Consider the following 12180-nt stretch of genomic DNA (forward strand, 5'->3'; position numbering starts at 1 on the left):
AAGTATATACATTTTTTTAGCTAATGTTATTGCACACTTAACAGACTTTGGTATAGCATTAATATAACTTTTATATGCAATGGAAAACCAAATAAAGTCACCTGACTTTACAATAATATTCATTTTTTTGTGGTAGTCTAGAACCAAACCCACAATATCTCTGAGGTATGCTTATATATTTATATACATATGTCTGCTCCAATACTTAAAACCTAGTATCTTCATCACTTAACTGTTGAAAACTTTGGCTATATAGTCTATCCTTCAGCAGTAACTTCTATAGCCTTCTGAGAAAACTTTTTGTTCTAATATCCAGAAAGCAGACCTAAAAACTCCTTAAAACAGGCTGCTTAGGAAGCTCTTGTACCTGGTTTTCAGTCAACTGTTCTCCCCACTTTCAGTGTAGCTGAAGTCAATTAGCTCAAGAGGAAAGAAAATGCGGAATTCATGCCTTTACTTCCATTTGAACTGATCTTTACCATTAGGATAAGAATATCTAAGAAAAGTAAACAAACTTCCAGGCAGAGAGAAGAAAATGAAGGATGGTGCAAAGGGAAGATGCTGCCAAGATGTAAAGGAAGGAAGAGGACTGTCCTGGAAGGGGCACTACAGAATGAACACCAGACCAGGAGACGAGAGGCCTGGCTCCTAATCAGGTCTCTTCCATGAATGCCCTGTGTGATCCTAAATAAATTCAGTTCCTCCTGGATCCCAGTTTCCTCCTCTTGTAAAATAAAGGAGTTGGAGTAGATAATCTCTGGGGTCCCTGCCAACCCTAATATTTTTATTAAATTAGAAATGGAAAAGAAGTGTTAAGGGATCTTTCACACCAGGCCTTGACTCTGAGAACTCCAAGGTAGGACACATTCACAAACAGCCTCTCTTACCTGATAGATCATCTCAATGTCCATCCAGAAATAAAACAAAAAACTATGAAGACAACCTGTTTCAAACACAGGACACGAGTACCACACAAATTCACTGAAAATTTAAATTCATTTTAAGACTGGCCTCTTGCTGATATAAATCATCTATCTCACTGATCAAAAGGGTACAGAAACAGGGACATCTGGCTGGTTCAGTCAGTAGGGCATGCAACTCTCGATCTTGGGGTCATGAGTTCAAGTACCATGTTGGGTATATAATTTACTCAAAAAAAAAAAAGGTATAGAAACACATAATGAAAGCAAATCCCCTGGTTTTGGCACACTCTGTGGTTTAGAGAGCCAAGTAGCTTAATATTTAAAAAAGAAAACATTTCAGAGCAAAGGTTTCATGGACCTACGGTAGCAGGTGGACCTACCGTAGCAGATGGTCACTACGGTAGGAGATGGGAAAGTGGGTGGAGGGTGTTCTCCCCAGTGGAACAGAGATCAACTTACCTGAGGTACTGAAGCTTCCTGATGTGAGTTTTCTCTGTCGGTTTTCCTGATAATGTAACAGGTGGGACCACAAGGCTGATTTCCCCTGGAACAAACACAAAGGAGAAGAAATACCTGTCAGTTTAGACTTCAGAGGCCAAGGCATCCAGTGAACAGTCATAGATAAAACATATAGATATGGGTCTTTACTAAAAAATATCTAGACTATGTCTTATCTTGATGTATACCCAGTGCAAAGCATACAAATATATCCCCCTACTACAATGCAGGAGAAATTTAAAGAATGGAAGGGAACAGAAAAGAAAAATGGTCCACCACTTGAAACAGGGAGGAGGACGCGTCCACGAAGAGTCTATGAATGGACCGGTTTATAAGAAAGAAAAAAGCAAAGAACCTATCAACTTCTGAGTTGGCTGAAGGCCAGCTTGGGTAGAGCATGGTGGATTTTGTACAGAGGAGCTAATACCCAAACTATAAGATTCCATGATAACTCCTGAGTTTCCTAAAATATTTAAAGCATCATGGCCATTATTGCAGGCTGAGGAGACAGAAGCTGTCACGAAGATGAAGATTTACTCTCAAAGGTAAAGTTGAAGAAGCCTGCAGGAAGGTAGGCTGGTACTTAACTACAGTCAGTATAACAGAACCTTAGCATTTGGAAATCTAACAGTTGCAGTTTAAACTATTTAAGACATGTAACAATTTGTCATTTTACCAGGGCACAAATCTGATTAGCATTTGCAAGCCTGATGTGAGGGAACAATTTGCCTAGGTGGTCAGTGAGGCTAGCCGGCCATCCAGTAAATGTTTTGTGTTTTTCTAGCCACCTGCAGTACACAGTGACCTTTGTTATGTGATTTTTAAAAACTGTATATCAGATTCATGGTAAATGTTTCAATATAGCTGACATAATATAAATGTATTATGTTTTAGTAGTAGGATTTATTATAATAATTTTACAAATGACTTTAGTTCTGTATTTTACAGAAGTAATATTAATAATAATAAGTTACCATGTCTTAAGACTTGCTATAAACTAAGTACTACATTAAATGTTCCAAATATATTTTATTCAATGCTCTCAATAATACTACAAGATAGGTAGTTCTATCCTGATATTCTTTAGAAAAGAGCAAACTGAGGATCAAAAAGATTAAGTAACTTATGAAGACCACACAGCTAGTAAGTAGAGTGTTGGGATTTAAGTTTAAATCTATCTAATGTCAGAACCACTGCTATCAATGATGCTGTACAGACTGAAAGAGATCATTTAACTTCTGAAGTCATACTTTCTGAAGAAAGTTTTATGCTCTCAGGTGAATGTGAGGATTTGAAGGTCTCAAGATTTGTCCCCTGAGTATACTGAGTATTTATTTTGTTTCTATTCACCAACTTGATCTATTTTAGAGAGATCTATTTTTAGGAAAGCAGCCTCCCTTAACAAAACTGTGTGGATGTGACACACACCAAATACAGACAGTCAACAGAGAGCCCTCACATGCAACGATACTGAAGAGCCAAAGGCTAGAGCAACACCAGGCCACCATGCCAGGAGGATGCCCTGGGTCACAGTGATTTTACTGATGAGCAGGGAGAGCAAAGGTAGGAGAGAGCAGCAGCTTGGCTGAAGCTTAGTGATAAGACAGTGGGGTCTTTCTAGTTCAGGAGACATGGATTATTCTTTTTCTCTTTTGCAGAGGCTGATCCAGACTACAAGGTTCAATTTAGCCTAACCACCCATTTGGGGTAGTTATATAGATAGCAAGATATAAATAGCACCGGATTCTCCAGGAATGTCATATATATGGAAGGTAAGAAACAAGACCTTCTCAAAGGCAGCAGTTACAAAACCAGTAAGAAAAACCAAACCTCACCTCTTATTGTCAGAAGAATATACTAGAGAAGGATACCCATTTCCTTGAAAAATGTCACTGAAAGCCAAAGAGAGTTGTGAAGATAACAGAGCTTCTGAAGAGGAATTGCTCAAGGCAGCCCTGCAGGTAGACAGTCATGGCTAATAACAAAATTTAGAAAGCTGGCAGCAAAACCTGTTGTTTGGATTCTCTCTAAGTAGATAAAATAGGTAACTGATCAGTAAGGTGCCCTCAGAAGGGGACAGTAAGATTACCTTCTGACAGTGAATTTGGTCACTGCATGATCATGCATAATCTGCATGATTTAGACATGTAACCAGGTTATAGCTTTTGGACTAAACATAACCAAAGAATGTCTCAGCAGGAGAGAGGCGCTCTACACACAAGCTAACCAAGTAGAGGCATAAGGAGGACATTTTGTAGAAACCCAACATAGTCACTGTCAGTCCTCAGATGAACATTCATGTGTCCCTGAGGGCATAAATGCCCTGCCAAAAAGCACACACCCTTGCTTCCCTCTGGTGACACTGTTAGGCTTTATTTTTAGCACTCCAAATGCAGGCTTCAAAACAAAATGGGACTTGAACTGAAAAGCCCCCATTATTTTAAATTAGTTTCTCACTAAACAAGTAGCAACTCTCTGTCCAAACTGAGAAGGGAATCAAATTGGCTCCAAAAGATATTCCTCATACTAAGAGAATTTTTGCAGAATATGGCTGCAAAGCCTCAGAGGACAGGTTTAGAACATGTAATAGTATGGTATTTGTTCTTAAGCTGCAGAAGTCTCACTAACTCTCTAGAAATTTTTACGGCAAATATTAAAAAGTTTTGAGGGCATATGTTTTACCAAAAAGCTGAAGAGCTCAACTATAGTGCCAGGCTTGCTCAACTTCAAGGAAATTGATAAAATGATTATTTATATTCTATTCGTTTGTTATAAAGAAAAGTAAAGAAACAGAAACTCTTCATGTAGAACCTAGCATAACAGCTTTCATATGTTATATACCTACCACACACCAGGTTATTTTTATCATATCTAATTATCATAACCCTCAAAGGTAGACTTGATTAACTCTGTAGTATCAATAAAGAAAATGAGACTCAAAAATCACAACTTACTGGAAGTCATCCAGTGGAGCTAGGATTCAAATCTCAGTCTTCCTGACTCTAAAGCTCATAATGTTGCTATTGTACTACAGGAATCTCAAAATGTTAGAAATTTGGTGATACACAATTTTTAGCATTTAAAAATATTTGTAATCACACTGTTGTTTATAATGCTAAAAAATCAGAAACAGTATAAGTGACCAGTAATAAAGGACTGATTCAAATATGGAAAAATGTATACAGTGAGTACAGTAACTAAAACTGAGACCTGAGAAGAGTAATGACCATAAACATTTATAGAGCACCTCCCAAACTCCAGGCTCTGAGTTTAGTGCTTCACATGAACTATCTTAAATCCTACAGAGATGGGTACTTTAAAAATTCCATCATATACAGGATTAAACAGAAGCTTGGAAAAGCTAGGTATCTTGATCAGTCTTATAAAGTTATTAAGTAGGAATCAAACCCGGATCTTATCTGATTCCTAGTTTGAACTCTTAAACACTACACATCACCTAAAAATTAGGTAAGGACATAGATAAAGTATTATGCAGTTAAAAAAAAAAAAAAGTAAGTCACAAAACATCATGTACAGTATGATCCCATCTAGATTTTTTAAAAACAGCTTTATTGAGATATAATTCATATTACCATAAATTCACACTCATCAGTCACTCCCTACTTTTCCTTCCCTCCTGCCTCTGACACCCACTAATCTAACTTTCTGACTACGAATTGCCTATTCTGGACATTTTATATAAACAGGATCATACAATATGTGGTCTTTGTGACTGGCTTCTTTCACTTAGTATGTGAAAACTATCATCCTTCATTCCTTTTACTGCTGAATTATATTCCATTGTATAAATATACCACATTTAGTGTATTTATCCACTGATGGACATTTGGGTTGTTCTGCTTCTGGTCTATTAGGAATAATACTGCTATGAATACTTGTGTACGTGTTTTTATACAGATGTCATATTTCCATTTCTCTTGAGCACACAGCTAGAAGTGAACTTGCTGTGTCATATGATAATACCATGTTTAACATTTTGAGAAACTGCCAGACTATGTTCCAAAGTGGCTGCACCATTTTACATTCCCACCAGCAATGTGTGAAAGTTCTAATTTGTCCACATCCTTACTAAACTTGTTTTGTCTGTCTTTTATTTAAGTTATCCTAGTGGATGTAAAAAGATATCTCATTGTGGTTGGATTTTTAAATATACACTCTATACGGGTATATGTGCACAGAAAAATGTCTTTAAGAACAGATGTGGTAAACTGTCTCTATACCCATGACAATGGAAACTCCAGAAGGGCAGAGATCTTGGTATGTTTTGTTCACTTAGGTATCTCAAGTACCTACAATAGTGCCGGACACTTGTTGGCTCTCAAAATATAGTTGCTAGATACTTACATGCATTTTCTAATTTATCCATATTGAAACTGCTTTTGAAAAGATTTCAAGTTCTTTTCAAATTTAAAAATGCATAAAAATTAAAGCTGTCCATCTTAACCAAATATTCTGAAATAAGGAAATTATCTGGTATTAAGCAGTAAAATCAAACTTACTCAGTGTCACACAGTCCTTTCTCAAATCTTTAGACAGTTAACCTAGCTGCATATAAAAGAAATGTTAATGACAGATCTTTTTCCACTGGAAAGGTACAACCAGTGAAGGACCTTTAGAGGACATCTGGTACTTATGAGCTTCAAGTTCTCTTTTGTATTCCATTTCCAGACTAGGGCCAGATGCCAAAAACAATCTATCAATTTGGCCTTCAGGTCTATTCACAAAAAGGAAGATGCCACTCTAAAAATGTCTCACAAACACACAAGTTTATGAAGCAAAAATTTTTTTAAAAAATAGTTTGGATTACATTGATTTACTTATTTGTTTGTTTAACTATTTCAAGTTTCATTCCACCATGCCATGCGCCACTCTTCAAAGATGGCCAGCTGGAGAAGTATGGGAAAGCTAGTAAGTGAAAACAGAAAGCAGTTTGCTCAGCAGGGAGAGTCTACACATTCCTTACCTGCTTTACTTGTAGTCCATGACTCCAGATTCTCTCTAGAAGGTCACAAAGGCTGGCAATCAAGGTGTTCTCCTCCACCCCTGTGATGTTCACCTCCCCGTGCCCTAGCTCCACAGCCTCTCGGCCCATCTTCTCCACCAGCATCCTCTTGGTCTACAAGGAATCAGTCAGTGGGATTAGATAACCCAGTGAGTAGGATCATATGCAACTAGAGAGGGTTACAGCCACCTGCACAGTACATTTGCTGGGCTGGGAAGGACAAGATGAACAAGACCAAGAGACAGAGTATATTTATCCTCCACCATATAGGTCAGGTTATGATGGAGTACATTCTTTAAAAGTTTAGTTACAGGAGCACCTGGTTAGCTCAGTTGGTTAAGCATCTGACTCTTGATTTCAGCTCAGGTCATGATCTCACAGTTCAGAAGTCCAGCCCCAGGTTGGGGTCTGTGCTAACAACACAAATCCTGCTTGGAATTCTCTTTCTCCCTCTCACAATAAATAAATTAATATATATTCTTTTAAAGTTTAGTTACAAAGATAAGTAAACAGCAATCACTGTATGATCCTGGGCCTACTCCTTCTTTCTGTGATGCCATCATTCTAGGTTAAGTTTTTGCATTTTGGAGCTGAAAAAGTTGAATAAAACCCTTTAGTCATGCTCACTTCAGAGAGTCTGTTTCTCACTGTTTAACCGATCTTACCAAACAAACCTGTAAGTATTTAATGCTAGAAATACATCTGAAGTACCTGTCAAAGGGATCAAAAATTAAGGACAATGATTTACTTTTAAGTAAAATTTCCAAATGCTTATTATAAAAAACCCCAAAAAACACACACTATATAATGATAATTGCAACCTTTATTATTATGTGTCAGGCATTGTATTAAGCATTACAACTCTATGAGGTAAGTATTATTATTGTTCCCTATTTACTAATAAGGGAACTGAGGTCAGAGAACTTGAGGAACTTGCCAAAATCGCACAGTAAAGAAGAAGATCTGGCCTCTGAATCTAACTCTGCCTGAATACCGAGTTCAAGTCCTTAACTAACATTATTTAATTCTGTTATAAACTTGTGACATACAAAAATCTAAAGAACAAGAAGAAAATCACCCCTAATTCTGCCTTTCAGATACAACAATTCTTAATATTTTGGCATATTTCTTTCCAGTGTTGTTATTTTCAATGCTTTTTCCATAAAACATATCTCATATACATGGTGTGTGTGTGTGTGTGTGTGTGTGTGTGTGTGTGATATACCACACACACTATTATAACCATCACCCAAGTTAAGAAATGAAACATTGCCCATCCATATCTTTGAAGCACCCCGTGTGTCTTCTCTCATCACCTTCCCACTCTGGAAGTGCCTGCCCACTATCCTGACCTACACAACAGAGCTATATAGAAAAGCAAAGAAATTCTTATAACCTATAATTGCATTGCTAAACAATGTAGTTTAGTTTTGCCTATATGCATTCTTTTATGATTTGCTTTTTCATTAAACTTTATATTTCACTTAGCATTATACCCTCTAGATCTATTCATGTTGCTGCAAATGGCAAGGTTTCATTCTTTTTTATGCCTGAGTAGTAGTCAGTAGTGTATATATATACCACTTCCTTATCCATTCATCTATTAATGGGCCTTTGGGCTGCTTCCATAATTTGGCTATTATAAATAATGCTACTATGAACAAAGAGGTACATATATCCTTTTGAGTAAGTTTGTATTCCTTGAGTAAATACCCAGGAGTACGATTGCTGCATTATACGGTAGTTCTATTTTTAATTTTTTGAGAAACTTCCATACTGTTTTCCACAGTGGCTACAACAGTTTGCATTCCCACCAACAGTGTGTGAGGGTTATTCTTCCTCCACATCCTCACCAACACTGTTGTTTCTTGAGTTTTTTATTTTAGCCATTCTGACAGGTGTGAGGTGGTATCTTATTGTGATTCTGATTTATTTCCCTGATGATGAGTGATGCTGAGCATCTTTTCATATGTCTATTGGCCATCTATATGTTTTCTTTGGAAAAACGTGTTTATGTTTTTTGTTCATTTTTAATTGTACTATTTGTTTTACTGGTGTCGAGTTGTATAAGTTCTTTATATATTCTAGATCAGTTATGTCATTTGCAAATTATCTTCTCCCATTCAGTATGTTACCTTTCAGCTTTGTTAACTGTTTCCTTTGTTGTGCAGAAGCTTTTTATTTTGATGTAGTCCTAATAGTTTATTTTTGGTTTTGTTTCTCTTGCCTCAAGAGATATATCTAGAAAGATGTTGCCAAGGCCAATGTCAGAAAAATTTCTGCCTGTGCTGTCTTCTAGGATTTTTATGGTTTCACGTTTCACATTTTGATGCTTAATCCATTTTGAGTTTATTTTTGTATATAGTTTAAGAAAGTGGTCTAGTTTCATTCTTTAGCATGTAGCTGTCCAATTTTCCCAATACCATTTGTTGAAGAGACTTCTTCCCATTGCATAATATTCATGCCTCCTTTGTCAAAGATTACTTAACCACATAGTCATGGGTTTATTCCTGGGCTTTCTATTCTGTTCCATTTACCTATGTATCTTTTTTTTTTTTTAACACAGTACCTATTATTAACAATAGATTATTGTGCACATTATAATATGTTAAGGGAATAGATTTCATGTTAAGCGTAGTTACCCAAAGAAACAAACAAAAACCAAAAACTAACACATGGAAATTTTTGGAAGCGATAGATACATTTAGCATCTTGATTGTGGTTGATATTATCATGGGTATATGCATATGTCCATACTTGTCAAAGTGTATACATTAAAATATGTGTGTAATTTTTTTGTATATCAAATATACCTAGAAAAAGTTTTAAAAAATTACGGTCTGTAGAATTGAGAAAGACATCCCAACAACAAGCTTAACGTGAACAACACTTTGGACTGACACATCGTAGGCATTAAGTAAATTCTTGTGTCTAGATAATAAGACCACTGCTATCAAATTAAAACAGAGGCAAAAACATTTTCATGTGTGTAAGACTAATCTGTTGAAGACAATTCAACTATAAGAATTTCATATAAATAAAGTTAAGATGTCTAAAATAGAAAACTATATCTCTCAGTTTTAAAGAAAATATATGTTAATATCAAAGTGTGCTTGCTCTCCATTAATGGTGTATTTATTTAAAACAAATACACCTAATTCCAAGTTTACAGGATCATAACATCAGTACTATCCCATTATATTAACAATATTTTTAAAGCCAAGAAAGAGTGGTCAGAGCCAAGATGTGATCTCTCCTTGGTGACTAAGGGAAACAGCACACATACACATGCAACGATGGCTCACCTTGTTGCGGCACTCCTTCAGCAGGCCCTCTACAAACTTCCAGTTGGTTTGAGCAATCACTGATGGGGAGAGGTTGGACAATTTAGGCTGGCGGATGGTGCTGCCCATATTTCTGGCTTCCTGGATGTACTTCTACAGCAAACGGAAAAATCAAAAGCTCTTTGTGTCCACGCACACAAACCACAGGTGACCAGTACTAATGAGAGCCTGAAGAGGGTGCTATTATCACCTGTACTTTCTTATTATCACTCCTATGCTCAGAGTTGGGAGTGGTAAGTTTAAAATGCAACTCTTGCAGCAAAGAGAAAAAGAGACAATATGATGAGTTCTGTTTTCTCTGATGTAAGGTATTCTATGAGTACTGTAATTACCTTTGCTTTAATGATAGAGGAGGTAAAAAAAACACACGGTTACACAGAGCTAACAGATGGCTGCAACATGTATAGCTCAATATACAAACCCACCCAAATTTCAGAGCACTACTCAGAAAATCATTTTCCCCAAAAAGCTGTGAGGAATTTAAATCCTCTGCCCATATTAAAGGTATCTACCCTTACTATCATAAAGTATAGCCTTGCTAAATTAGAGCCTGAAAAAGAAGACTGCACATTTAAAATAACAACTGCATTTTCCGCTTCTCTACAATGTGCTGGTGATTCTCCATATACTGTTTTTTTTTTTTTTTAAGTTTATTTATTTATTTTGAGAGAGAGAGAACAGGGAAGGAGCAGAGAGAGAGAAGAAGAAAGAGAAAATCCCAAGTAGCTCTACACTGCCAGTGCAGAGCACAACACAGGGCTCAAACTCATGCACAATGAGATCATGACCTGAGCTGAAATCAAGAGCCCAACACCATCTGAGCCACCCAGATGCCCCACTATTTATTTTAACATGGAACCTACAATAATTCAGTGAGCTGCACACTAACATCCTTTCAGTATCGCAAGTTTACAACCAATATTTTTACCCTAGACTTTATTCCACTAGTACAATTCTGTCCATTCTATGTTCTGGTCCCTCAATCTGCTCCTACTACCAACCCCCAAGGTTAGGCTTCAATTCTCTCACCTGGACTACCTGCTTCCTAGTTTGTTACCTACCTCCTGTACTTCCTTACTTCAAAATATTCAGCCTGCAGCCTCCATTACAGGACAACTACCACTACCAAGAGTTTGATCCTGCATTTTTTCCATCTGAATGCTCTTCTTCTGTCTCTCAAAATCCTATTGTCTTCCCAGGCTTAAAGAGATGATGGCTCCATCAGTCTTGTTTGAATATTACCCCAGGTAGAACTCACCTCTGCTTTCTCTAATCAGTGATCAAATACTGATGTGCCTCTCACAGGGTCCTTCCAAAAGACTATTCTACTAAAGTTATTTGTGTATCTGACTTTGTTCCCTAATAAACTGGTCCTCCCCGAGGACAAGCCTATCTCCTTCTCATCTTTATATTTCAAAGTGCTTACTACAATGATTGGACCAAGTAAACATGCTCAATAAACACTGCTGAAAGAATATGAAGGAGAGATGGAAGACACAGAGGACACTTCTAAAATAATACCAATACCCAACACTCCTTATCCACCCTCACAAAAACAAAACTTCTAAGCACAGGCTCAGTCATTTAAGCATCTGACTCTTGATTTCAGCTCAGGCCATGATCTCAGTTTGTGAGATCCAGCCCTGCGCTAGGCTCTGTGCTGCCAAGTGCAGAGCCTGCTTGGGATTCTCTCTTCTCTCTCTCTCTCTCTCTCTCTCCCTGTTTCTTTCTGCCCCTCCCCTCACCCAAAATAAATAAATAAACATTAAAATTAAAAAAAAAAAACTCTAAGCACTATCAGATCCTATAAATCAGCAGTTAAAAACTCATAACCAGGGATGTCTGGGTGACTCTGTCAATTAAGCATCCAACACTTGATTTCAGCTCAAGTCATAGTCTCACAGTTTGTGAGTTCAAGCCCCACATCAGGCCCCACACTGACAACACTGAGCCTGCTTGGGATTCTGTCTCTCACTCTCTACCCTTCCCCAGCTCACTTTCTCTCAAAAATAAACATTTAAAAAAATTCATGGCCATACCTTACAATTCTAATTTATTCTTTAAAAAAAAAAAAAGCAAAGACAAAATTGTACTTATTTTCCAATTCACTGAGGTGTCAGACACATATGAAAATAATATGCTTTAATAGGTTTTAAATGTATAAAATGCAAACTGTAGGTTCTTTCCTCAAAGAGAAGTTCCTGAAATAGGCTTCTGAAGGTGAAGCTCCATTTTTATAACTTTTCTGCAACTAAGTAAGGCAAGGTCTCCATCCTGAGGTTTAGAAGTAGAAACTTCACTGAGAACGAGTTATAGCAGAGCTGAGAAACTCAGCTGGTAAACTCAGGAGGTCAATTCAGGAACACCCAATCCCCAGGCACCTAATGATAAC

General features: G+C 37.1%; 1 protein-coding gene across 1 annotated transcript in view; it reads right to left on the bottom strand.

Moving 5' to 3' along the window:
• DENND5A (DENN domain containing 5A) overlaps positions 1–12180 on the bottom strand; it is a 112772-nt gene that overhangs the window by 14131 nt on the left and 86461 nt on the right. The window contains exons 11-13 of the mRNA XM_039244588.1: positions 9750–9881; positions 6406–6558; positions 1383–1467 (exon numbers count right to left, since the gene is read on the bottom strand). Of these exons, the coding sequence (XP_039100519.1) occupies positions 1383–1467; positions 6406–6558; positions 9750–9881 (370 nt within the window). The remainder of the gene's footprint in view (positions 1–1382; positions 1468–6405; positions 6559–9749; positions 9882–12180) is intronic.

The sequence above is a fragment of the Hyaena hyaena genome, unplaced genomic scaffold (assembly GCF_003009895.1).
Source record: "Hyaena hyaena isolate Hyena2069 unplaced genomic scaffold, ASM300989v1 scaffold_245, whole genome shotgun sequence".
Lineage (NCBI taxonomy): Eukaryota > Metazoa > Chordata > Mammalia > Carnivora > Hyaenidae > Hyaena > Hyaena hyaena.